Consider the following 12,540-nt stretch of genomic DNA (forward strand, 5'->3'; position numbering starts at 1 on the left):
ACAGTGGCTTCCTGAGCCGTCTTCTAAGTCATGTGAGAAAACACATGGTAGCCTTGATTCTCTCTACGATCACCCCCATGCAGAGGGAAGTATTTACAAGNCAAGGTTGAAACTCATCATAGGGTACTCTCTTCCATGGTCCAGCCATCTTTGGCAACTCTACCCACAATACTTCTCACTCCCTGGGAATGGAATGGCCGTGAAAGAACCAAGGATCCATGTGACAGGAAGACAGACAGGNAAACACAGCCAATAGGAGCCAACTGCTCCAGNCAGAGTCTCTCAGGATCACTGAAGAAGTGGAAAGCAACACAATTGGTAGAGCAGCAGAGAGCCCCAAGGAAGAGTGCTCAGTGATGGTTAACAGAGGAAACGGAATTTCATGGAGATTCACTGTTACAAGGAGAACTGTTCAGTATCAACTTCCAGAATGTGGATGCTNCCTGGTTTAAGAGACCTATGTTTTCTTTTTCAGTTCCTCAAATCTCCGGGAAAGATCATCAAAGTCTATGTCTTCTGATGCTGAGGTACTGGCTCCAGCAGATGCAGTTGGGAGTGTGTCTGGCACCGATGGCAACTCTGGCAGTACAAAGGTGTTGTAATTATCCACAGGTCTGGAAGGGGGCTTTGCAGGAGCTTCTGGCTTGGGTCCTAATTAAATCAGGTCAAAGAGCACAATCTTACAAGTGGCAGAGAAATGACTCAGCCATCCTGTGACAAAACCAGTACCAAACACCCCATAATCCCTTTTGGCGGAGGACTAAAAAAATAATGAATTAAGATGCAGGAGAGGCTGGGGCCGTAGCTCAGAGTATTTGCCTAGCATACACAACGCTTAGTTTGATCCCCAGCACTGCACACGGTGGTAAATGCCAGCACTAGGGAGGTGGAAGCAAGTGGATAAGGAGGTCCACAGTGATGTTAAGACTGGTACTATCTGATGTAACGGGAATCGTCTATTCTGTATACGGTTCTTCCACTTGGCTTTTCTTCCTTCTCCTTTTCTTTCAGTGCTGGAGATCAAATCCAGGGACTTGCATTGCTGGGCAAGTCCCCTACCACTGAGTTTACAGCCTCAGACTCCTGGTGCACCCCCCACACCAAACTGCTCTAATGTCAGATATGCTTTCTGGGATGCTAGTAGCACTTTTTTTTTTTATTTTATATGCATTGATGTTTTTCCTGCATGTATGTCTATGTAAGAGTGTTGAGTCACAGCTGTTGCTATAGATAGTTGTGAGGTGCCACATGGGTGCTGGGAATTGAACCTCTGGAGCCATCTCTCCAGTCCAGCATTTCCTAACTTACTGAATAACTACAAAACATGCCTGCTTTATGAAAATTCACTCTTACTGTTTGTGCCTATTTTGTCCTCTGTGCTGGTTAGTTTTATGTCATCTGGATACAAAGTAGAATCATTTGGGAAAGGGGAATCTTAGTTGAGAAAATGCTGCCACCAGATTAACATCAGAGGCCCAGCTCACTGGAGGCCATGCCTCCCCTAGGTAGGTGGTCCTGAGTGGTATAAGAAACCAGGCTGAAAAATAGAGCTGGCCCTGCTGGCATGGGCACAGGTGGTTCAGCCCCAAGGGCATGAAAGTGAGAGAGCTAGATCCAACCCTTGCCAACAGGACTTGGTTAGTCAGGGCAGCTCTAGAGAGCTCACCCTGGTGGTGCAGGAGAGCTAGCTGGCCGGCTGACCAACTCACTACCACCCAGGGCTTTGAGTTGGCCCACCCCTACATCTACCCCATCTATGACCTGCTGGAGCATGTGAAGGGGCCAGTTCTACAGATCCAAACTTACAGGGTCTCCATGACACAGGGCAACAACAAGATATCTAAGAAGAGTCCCAGTGAGGATCCAGTATTGATGGAGTAGCAGAAGCCAGAGGCCTTGTTCCAGACCAATGACTCATTGCAAATAAGTATGGACAAAAGGGTTTACTGTGGGACTCACTGTGACACTACAGCTTCCACAACAAGATGGGGGGGGGGGCTTGCAAGGGTGAAGGGTAGGTACAGGGACAGAGATAAGTGGACTGGGATGCATGATGTGAAATTCATAAAGGATCAATAAAAAGTTTAAAAATCTGTGAGTTTAAGCAGGTACTCATTCACCCCTAGCTTCTGCTTTGGTTTCTGCCTCCAGATTCCTGCCCTGACTGTGACAAAGAAATGTAAGCAAAATAAACCCTTTGTTTTATCACACAGTAGAAACCTAACACACCCTTCTTTAATACCTCACTTCCAAAATCAACTGCGGAGCAGGGGGTGGGGGTGGGGGGCTCAAGTAGAGACTCAGAGGTTAAAAAGTTCTTCCAGAGGACACAGGGTTTAATCCCCAGGACACACATGGTCACTCACAACAGTCTAACTCAAGTTCTGGAGGCTCCAATGCTCTCTTTTGGTCTCCAAGGGCACTGCATGCTGCATGCACATACATACAGAAAAGGGGGGTGGGGGGAGGCTGAAGAGATGGCTTAGCAGTTAAGAGCACCAACTGTTCTTCCAGAGGTTCCGAGTTCAAATCCCAGCAACCACATGGTGGCTCATAACCATCTATAATGAGATCTGATGCCCACTTTGGGTGTGTCAGAAGACAGCTACAGTATACTTATGTATAATAAATAAAGAAATCTTTAAAAAAACTACAACAGCAACAAAAAAAAACCACACTTGTCAGGCTCAGCATGGTGGCACATGCCTTTAATCCCAGGGGGGCAAAGGCAGGTGGATTTCTGAGTTGGAGGCCAGCCTGGTCTACAGAGTGAGTTCTAGGACAGCCAGGGCTACACAGAGAAACCCTGTCTCAAAAACAAACCACCTCTCACTGCAGCTTCTGAAGGATCCCTCCAGCCTCCATAGGGACCTGCTCGTGTGTATAAACCCACATACATATAAATAGACAAAAATAATATAGAGAACTTGAAACATTGGGGCTGAAGAAAGCAAGAAGTTCTGAGTTTTCTGTTAGACACATATTTGAAAAGAGGATCTGGACCATAGGTTGAATGTCATGGCCCTGGAGAGAGAAACTGGAGGAGACTAAGAGGATGCAGCACTGTGAAGCTTTTGAAACACACTCACCAACAATCTGTGCAGAAGAAACAGTTTTATCACCATTAATGTCATCAACCTGCAAAACAAATATTGTTAACAATGAATGACAACTCTAGACAAAGTACTAACACCAGCTCCTTCTAAGCTATCCATCAAAAGCAACAGAATTTGCTCCTAGGAAAATGCCTCCTAGACTCTCCATGCTTCTCTGAACCACTTAAGACACCATACCAACCTCTGACCTACTAAGCAAAGAAAGAAAAGTCTTACCACACTTTTCAGCTTCCAGGCAAAGCAAACTAGGAAATCTACAAGAACCAAGGCCTCAAGGACTGACGATCCAACTCATTCCACAAACTGTTTTGATACATGGAATGCTAAAGCTTGAGAAAGACTCAGTTCCAGGAGAAAACACATCAGCTAGAGATGGAAACCAATAGGAAGAATGATAAGCAAACTCAGGATCTGGGAGAGCTTCCTAGGTGAGTAATTTACATAGCGCATCCCACACCAACTTGTTTTCTGAGCAAACCATAAGCTGAAAACAGCTCCAAAGGCATGTATGTATGAGTCATGATGTATACGCAAGACTTGCAGAAAACAAGTAATCCTGAAGCAGGGACACAGTTCAAGGCATCTTTACCACATGAGCCATTTATGAAATATTCCATATACCCCCAAGCACTGGGAGCTGTGCCTAGGGCCTCCCGCACAACAGACACACACCCCACCGCTGAACTACTACTGTGATTTTTGTTTTGCTTTTCACTCTGAAACAAGGTCTTAGATTGGTGATCTATCTACTTCAGCTCCCACACTGCCACAGGTTTGCTCTATTTTAAGTTTTAACCACAAGAATAAAATGTGGACTAAATGCTACAGGCCAAAAATAACTAACTGGACACTTGGTAAGTCAAATACACCGTTACTACCCTTTGCCATGAATGTTGTGAACTTAAAAGACAAACAAAAAGCCTGGTGCTCTAATGAATACAGTATCAAATTACAGCAGCCAGTGTGATTCTCAGACAAACGCCCCTGCATTAAGTGCTCTAGAGGCACACTACTTCCCTTTACTGTTTCTGATGGGCTCATGTAGTCCAGGCTGACTTGAACTCCTGATCCTTCAAAATGCTGAGACTGCAGGCATGTGCCACCATGCCCATGTGAACATGTGACTTCCTTACTGCAGCTCCTTCCTGCTCCCTGGCTTCAATGCTTATCAGCATGCCCACCACAAACGCCACCAACAGCACCCCCATCTCCAGGGCGGAATGAAAGCAACAAGGAATCCAGAAGCAAGACCAAACCCATACTAAGTCGATCAAAAGTTTGCCTTCCCTGTTGTCATTATTTTGCTCTCTTCATGGGATTCACTCTCCTGCCGTTTACCAAAAGGCTCAGGCACTTACAGATTCATAGGATGGGGGAGTTGCTGGTATCTGAGGTGGGTGAATGTTAGGAAAGGCCTGGTAAGTCCCCACTGGCAATCCACTGAAATCCGACTGCAAGAGAAAAACAGTATCAGAAACATTGCCTCCCAATCTGTAACTTCTAGATGGCCTGGGAAGAAATATGTGTAAAAGCACATTATGTACATATGTATATATTCAAGATCCTCAAAGGAAAAAAATGCGATGGGTGTGGTGGCACACGTCTTTAATCTCTGCACTTGGGAGGCAGAGGCCAGCCTGGTCTACAGAGTTCCAGGACAGCCAGGACTATAAAGAGAAACCCTGTCTCGAAAAACCAAAAAAAAAAAAAAAAGGCTCAAAGGGATCACATGTGTCACAAAGACTACAAGCGTAAAGCTCTACTAAGGTTATTCTTCAGTTATCACATCAAGTTCTTTAATGTCTGCCTCAAGGGGGAAAAAACTCAAATCACTTGATTGTTACCAATGACCTACTATAAAACCAACATCCTAGCAACAAAGGCTCTTCAGCCTGGTAATAAAGGAAAGCTCTTGTTTTCGGGGGGGAAAAAAAACAAACACATTACTGCAACAGGTTCCCAGCTGTTTAGTAACTTTCCCTAAACTGGTTTTCTTAGTACTAGCTATAGTTTTTTTGTTTTGTTTTTTTACTTCAGTTCTTGCAGCCAAGAACTTTTCTGGATCTGATATTGTTCCTCAATACACTTGTTCAACTACTCAGCTAATACAAGTGTTGTTGTTATTCTGTATTCCTGGCAACCTACAACTTCTGCTCAGTGTGTCCAGAGCCCATCTGGTCTCTGCTGCAATATTTTCTAAAGCTTACGTGCACACTTTCTTTATACACACATACTTACTGGTCCCTTTGGCAGTGGGTACGCGAAGGGAGCATTTGGAGATGGCATGGGCATAGGCATGGGCATGGGCACAATCCCATCAGGTCCCCCAATGGGGGCTGTGAACCCGCCCCCTCCTCCTCTTCCAGGACCACCTTTCTTCACGTCGTCTGTAAATCCAACATCAATAAGATCTGTCTCCACCCCAACAGGAGCTTCTGCCTAAGAAAAGGAAGCATTTATTAATCCAAGGCCATGGCTAGGTTCCCTACAAGTCTAGGGATACACATACAAGCATAAGAGTTGTTTACTTTGGTGTCATATAGCCCAGGCTAGCCCTGAACTGATCCTCTTGCTTCTACCTTCCTAGTTAATGGGATTAACTACTTTTTTGCTAACCTGATACTGCTTTTCTCTCATAATAATGGTCACATCATCAACAGCTCTAGGGAAAGTGAAGGCATTACAGGGAGAACACTACACACAATGCTGCTCTACAGCCTCAGACAATTCCCCAAGAAGCAAGGAGAAAACAGGGGAAAGCAAGGGAGACAAAGGTCTCCAAGGGAAGGAAGGGGGCAGAGTATAGAGTTTAAAAGTCACTGCCCCGGGGCTGGACAGATGGTTCAGTGGTTAAGAGCACTAATCAGAAGTCCTGAGTTCAAATCCCAGCAACCACACGGTGGCTCACAACCATCTGTAATGAGATCTGATGCCCTCTTCTGGCGTGTCTGAAGACAGCTACAGTGTACTCATATATAATAAATAAATAAATCTTATAAAAAAAAGAAATTTTGGCCCTGCCCAAATTTAGGAGATTCAGGAAGAAAATGTCCCAGAAAAGAACACTTTATCTAGCAGAGGGCCAGCTCTAAAGAACATGTACACATTAACACTCCTGAGAGCTGGGGAAATGTTGCCATCTGGGTGTGTCTGTGCTGGAGGTTGGTTAGTGTAATAACCTCTACCATACCCTACTAACTTTAATTGCTGAACCATTATTAGAGTCAAGACAGAGACGACAGAGACTTTGTTGTACATGCTTATCCACACCCAGCTTTCTAACCACTCCTGGAACACAGCACACTAACTGAACTGTGTAGATCCTGGGGAACTGCCATGTACAAGGGCTTCTCTACTTCAAGCTAACTCAAAGGCAGATATATCATGCTTTAACATTTCTGTCAAGGTTGTGCATTCTCAGGCTGCCTCCGTTTGCTCAATCTCATGCTTTAAATGTCCTGTGAGATTTGCAGTTACATTTATTGTTATACAAGGAGGTACCAAAGGCTTCCATGCACCACTTCAGCTAGTATAAACAATAGCTCCCTGTTCCCCACAAGTCCTACCCAGTCTCATTTTCCTTTGTGCTCAGGCATAAACTTACCATGACCACAGAGTCAGGTTCATAGGGAACATTGTAATTCTTGGCAATTTCAATCAGGTATCTCTCAACTAGGATTTTGGGTGGGGCTTCTACGCTCAGTTTGTGCATTAGCTGTGACAAAAGATTGATGTTAAGAAGCATCCATACAACCAGCCTAGTCCCGACCTGCTTCTTAGTTTCTCTCATTTTCCTGGTAACACTGAGGAAGATAAGAATAAAAATGAACTATTTCCCAGTCAAAGGCACATTACAGGATGCATGCTTTCCTCACTCTCTAGTTATGAGACAGGTTCTCAGCACTAATGCCCTCCCCATTTCATTCTGCCAACCCTTCTTTCCACTTTCCTTCTGCCTTCCTAACTCACAGAAGAGACAACAGCTCAATAGTCAGGCTCCAGGCAGGGAAAGGGCCAGACTGCACTGCAGGTCACACAGGTATCCTCTGCCCTTCACTAGAAAATATACCCCCAGCTACCTCAACCATGCACCTGTACAACTCAAACGCCTGCTGCTAATCAAACTACCTGTCCCCCTGGGTCCTGTTAATCAGAGGTTCATTACCCTATCATTCACAGTCCCGATCTGGTTGGTCCTGCATAATTTGCCATATTCCTTGCTGTATTTGGCACAGAGCTGATCAGCAACCTACAAAGAAAAAAGAAAAACTATTAACAGAAACCACTCTCATAAACAGCTTCACAATTTCTCCTATCAACATTAAACATATCTTTATTACTAGGTTTAAAAATAAGAAAACAATATCTACTGCTTTTGTTTGTCTTGTTTCTTGAGACAGGGTTTCTCTGTGTGGCCTAGGCTGTCCTGGAACTCACTCTGTAGACCAGGCTGGCCTTGAACTCAAGAGATCCACCTGCCTCTGCCCTCTGAGTGCTGAGATTAAAGGCGTGGTACACTATGTCCAGTAAAAACAAAACACAATGTCTATAAAACCTTGGTAAGTATACATTATTTTTCATTTACCCAGAAAGCAGCAACCTAACTCCAAACACTCTCATAAAGCATGATAAATACTGAAAATACAACTGCGAGCTGCACGTGGCATACACTTATAATCCCATTACCTAGGGAGGTAGAAGCAAGAGGTCAGTTCAAGCTAGCCAGTGCTACATGCCCCCACCCTCCAAAACCAGTAATATGACGATGAACAAAAGCAACACTGTTCAGTCAAGTGGTGGTGGCGCACACCTTTAATGCCAGCACTAGGTGGCAGAGGCAGGAAGACTTCCTTGAGTTCGAGGCCAGCCTGGTCTACAGAGTGAGTTCCAAGACAGCCAGGGCTACACAGAGAAACCCTGTCTCGAAAAACAAAAACAAACAGCAACAAAAACAAAACACTATTCCTAAGGAGTCTTATAACCTATGTGCAAAATCATATTAATAGTACTAATAACCCAGCAAAGGCCCACCTCCAGCTAGGATAAATGCAACTAAAGGAAGGTAGGACATGCAAATCAGACCTGAGCAGAAGAGGGAGAGGAGGCTGCCTCTGAAGAAACCAATGCTTTATCAAGATCTACAAGATTGTCAGAGAAAACTAAGCAAAGAGCTGGTACAGTATCATATATATCTGTAACCCCTAATTAGAGGCAGAGGCAGGAGGACCCCCACAAGTTTGAGACCAGCCAGGGTTGCATAGTAAGAAACAAAACAAGTTAGTTCAACGAGATAGGAAGAAAATTTTTCTAGGAAAACATGTACACAGCCAGTTCACAAAGCCGAAACAAAGTCAATGAGTCTAGAGCAGAGCCTAAGGCATTTAGTAACAACTGAAAGGACGAAACGAGTTCCATGGGAGCCACATGCCACATCATGGAGATCTAGAACATGAGAACCACAGAAAGCTACTTCAGGATTTTTAAAGCAAGGAGTTGCCCTAACATAGGATTTGTTACCTTAAAATGTTTTAATTTTATGGCTTACAATTGTGTAAGAACTGTAAATTGTAAACTGCCCACAGTAAGGCCTGTCACACTAGCACTTCAAGGTTACTTTTAATAACTACATAACAAATTCAAACCCACTCTGGTTCTGAGATGCTGTGTGGCAGTTGAGTGTAACTGGTCCTCACAGGCTTATAAGGAGTGCACTATTAGGAGGTACGTGGGGTGTGGCCTTGCTGGGGGAAGTATGTCCCTGGGGGAGGGATCTGAGGTCTCACATGCTCATGCTAAACCCAGTATGGCACACAGTCTCTTCTGCTGCCTACAGACAAAGATACAGACCTCTCAGCTGCCTCTCCATCATCATGTCTAGCTGCACGCTGCCACATTTCCCACCATGACAATAATGAACTAAACCTCTGAAACTGTAAGCCAGCCCCAAATTAAATGTTTTCTGTTATGAGTTGCCATGGTCATGTCTCTTCATGGCAATAGAAACACTATGACTCCCTATCTCAAAAAAAAAAAAAAAAAAAAAAAAAAAAAAGAAAGAAAGGAAGGAGAAGAGAAAAGAAAAGAAAAAAATAGCATTGCTATTGCAGCTCACAACTGCCTATAACTCCAGTTCTAGGGAACCTGGAACTCTTATAGCCTCTGCAGAAACCAGGCAAGGACATGATACACATATATACATGCAAGCAGGCAAACACTCATACACATAAAGAGCTTAAAAGCAACAACAAAAATGTTCTGGAGATGGACGCAGTTCAGCAAATAAACACCTGCTCAGTGTGTGAGGGCCTAGGTTTGACTCCCAGAACCCCAAAAACAAATGACAGAAAGCAAAATGGATAAATATACACATGTCAAATATATGTTTTTCTCCCTGTCCCTCCCCGACTCCTGTCCCGTCTGAGAAAGGTCATGAAATGAAGTCCAGCCGGCCTTTACCCATGGTTCCACGCCAGCCTCTAAAGGGCAGGGACTCTGCACAGACTACTACAGCCAACCAAAAACTAACTTAAGGTACGCTACTGGCTGGTTTTGTTTGACAACTTGACACAAGCTAGAGTCATCAGAGAGAATGGAGCCTCAGCTGAGAAAATAAATGAGATCCAACTGTGAGGCATTTTCTCAAGTTTCCTCAAGGGAGGGGAGGGCATTGTGGGTGGTGCCATCCCCAGGCTGGTGGTCCTGGGTTCTATAAAAAGGCAAGCTGAGCAAGTCAGGGAAAGCAATCCAGTAGGCAGCTTCCCTCCACGCCCTCTGCATCAGCTCCTGCCTCCAGGTTCCTTCCCTGCTTGAGTTCCTGCCCTGACTTCCTTTAATGATGAACCACAACATGGACGTGTAAGCTGAATAAGTCCTTTCTTCCCCAACCTGCTTCTTAGACATGACGTTTTGTGGCAGCAATAGAAATCCTGACTAAGACAGGCAACAACCTTTAGCACATAAATTTAACCCTCTAGAAGAAAGTTGTTCAAATTCTCAAAATTCTTCTATGCTATGAAGATGTGAAAAGTAGTAACTGATTAACAAAGCCTATTTCAAAGCCAGAAGCTTGTGTACAAGATACCCAGTTCAATAAACAGACTTTAATAATGATACAAAAAACCTCCACAGGCTGGGCATGGTGGCACTTCCTTTAATTCCAGCACTCAGAGGCAGAGAAGAGGAGAGTTCTGGGAGTTCTGGGTTTAGATATAAGTTCCAGGCCAGCAAGACTGGCCAGTGACACCGTGAGACTTTGTCTATAACAAAACCTACAGACATTACGGAAATTACTTATACTCACTATTTTCAACTCAGCCACTTCTGACTGAAGCCGAGGCGCAGCCCAGATCAGTGTAGACACAGATTCAGCTAGACCAGAATCTAGCTCCCTAATGAAGAAAAAATTATGTCATTTAACATCCTTTAAAACAAACCATCAAAAGCCATAGTTGTCATATCACATACCAGATGACATCCACAGTTATTTCACAATTACACTGGCTTCTGGTAACTGGCATTCTAGCAATTTCATTTCCCTATTTTGCTTTTGGAGAAACTAAAACTAAATGACACGCCCAAGTGCACAAATCTCAGACAAGCTGACCCAAGCAAGACTCAAACCTGGGACACTGGACTTCAGGGTCTGCTTTCTTTCCACTAACAGGCAAAAGATCCTTGGGAATGTGAAAGAACCTCTCAGTGTTAGCCTGCTGCAGGTCCACACAAACTGAGAAACTGTTACTCCATCCTCAAATTCCAGATATGTTTAGCCTCTGAGGCAAGATATCTTACTTCATAGACTGGATAAGGCCAAAGCGTGCCAGCAGCAGGTCGCAGTACAGCTCCAGGATCTCCATGGCCTCCACCAGGTAGTCCTCCCGGATTATGTGCTCCACACGGATGCGCGCTCGCTCATCCTTTCCGGCGGCCAGGTAGTCAGCAATCTCCTTCCTTGCCTTCTGAGCCAGTTCCGCTGGGACACAAACCCCACTCCAGTCACACAGCAGTAGTGCACTGGACCCTGGCCAGTAGGCAGACCTCCACCCACCAGAGAAGACGGCTGCTGTCATCTACAGCGGCCTACCTCACAGCCCCTTAGCACATCTACTCCCCTCATTACAGCTCTAGAATTTGCCATCCTGTACAGATAAGACTGTACACTGGCTGGCACTGCACACAGGAGCCACTGGCTCCAGGATACCTATGTACATCACAATAAGGAGGCGCAAGTTAAGACAAAGAAAATAGTACAAAAATTAAAAAAAAAAAAAAAGTGCAGATCATCTATGCTTAGCCTCTTGCATACTTCTAACCACATTTAGATTACTTATACTGGATTATAGAAATGCTACATAAATGGTTGTTATAATGTGTTTCTCTGAATACTTCTGACCAGCATTCACCTGAATGCATGGATGTGAAACCCATGGACACAGAGCACAGGAGACCCCTCTGTAGGGGTCAACAGCATGTCCCGTCCCTTTCTCTGCAACTAAGTGTCTCAGTTTAACTCTATTCAAGAGGCAGACATGTATCCTAACTACACAGCTCTGAGAAACTCCTCAGCACTAGCCTGAGAGATCCAGCTTGGGATGCTGGCAGCCCGTAAAAGAAAGGGTGTGTGGGGGGGGGATGAGGTTAGTACAGTAATGGTACTCACTTTTTTTTTTCTCCAACAGTTTAAGACGATTTATAACTAATCTCAAATTGACTCGTAAGCGCTCAGCTTTGAACCCAGAGCCCAGCATGTTGTTCTGCTCCTCCTGGAAAAGTAGCAGTACAGTAAGAGTCCACATTAGTTCAGGAGCCAGCACGACTTAGAAGCAGACTGGTAACAGGCCAGAGTGGTCTCTTTCCTTTGTCTTTTTGGTGTTGGGAATTGAGCGCAGGGCTGTGTACACTGAACTACCCCTCCAGCCCCTAGCGGTTTTTCTAAAACAATGACATGATCTAAACATCTTGTTTACATATATTTTACCATTGTTCAAAGAACTGAGTGCACAGGAACAGAGTAGATATGAGATCTAAAAGAATTTACGTAGGTACTGGTCATGGGAGGAGGGTGATTAAAGACAAGGAGCCAGGCATCACCGGCAGTGTACCTTTAGTCCCAGTGCTTAGGAAGCAGAGGAAGGCAGGACTCTTGTGAGTCTGAAGCCAGATGGTCTATAAAATGAGTTCCAGGACAGCCACTACTACAGAGGCAGACTGTCTCAAAAACAAAACAACAAAAAACAAGGCAACAAGTATTCCATTTAAAACAAAACAAAATAAAACTTGGGCTGGAGAGACGGCTCGGTGGTTAAGAGCACTGACTGTTCTCCNAGAGGTCATGAGTTCAAATCCCAGAAACCACATGGTGACTCACAACCATCTGTAACAGGATCTGACACCCTCTTCTGGTATCTCTGAAAAGAGCAACAGT

General features: G+C 44.6%; 1 protein-coding gene across 2 annotated transcripts in view; it reads right to left on the reverse strand.

Annotated features, from left to right (window-relative positions):
- Positions 1 to 7: 7 nt before the first annotated feature.
- The window catches only part of Ist1 (IST1 factor associated with ESCRT-III), a 22,467-nt gene continuing 9,934 nt past the window's right edge, over positions 8 to 12,540 (reverse strand). Inside the window, exons 2-10 of one of the 2 annotated variants that reach the window (XM_029532360.1) lie at positions 11,776 to 11,878; positions 10,908 to 11,088; positions 10,417 to 10,504; positions 7,282 to 7,365; positions 6,721 to 6,831; positions 5,355 to 5,555; positions 4,475 to 4,567; positions 3,090 to 3,096; positions 8 to 651 (exon numbers count right to left, since the gene is read on the reverse strand). In XM_029532360.1, coding sequence (XP_029388220.1) covers positions 458 to 651; positions 3,090 to 3,096; positions 4,475 to 4,567; positions 5,355 to 5,555; positions 6,721 to 6,831; positions 7,282 to 7,365; positions 10,417 to 10,504; positions 10,908 to 11,088; positions 11,776 to 11,863 — 1,047 coding nt within the window. In that variant the 5' untranslated portion in view covers positions 11,864 to 11,878 and the 3' untranslated portion in view covers positions 8 to 457. Of the gene's footprint in view, positions 652 to 3,089; positions 3,139 to 4,474; positions 4,568 to 5,354; positions 5,556 to 6,720; positions 6,832 to 7,281; positions 7,366 to 10,416; positions 10,505 to 10,907; positions 11,089 to 11,775; positions 11,879 to 12,540 lie in introns of both variants that reach the window. The other variant, XM_021219981.2, reaches the window with a different exon arrangement.

This window comes from Mus pahari, chromosome 20 (assembly GCF_900095145.1).
Source record: "Mus pahari chromosome 20, PAHARI_EIJ_v1.1, whole genome shotgun sequence".
NCBI classification, from domain to species: domain Eukaryota; kingdom Metazoa; phylum Chordata; class Mammalia; order Rodentia; family Muridae; genus Mus; species Mus pahari.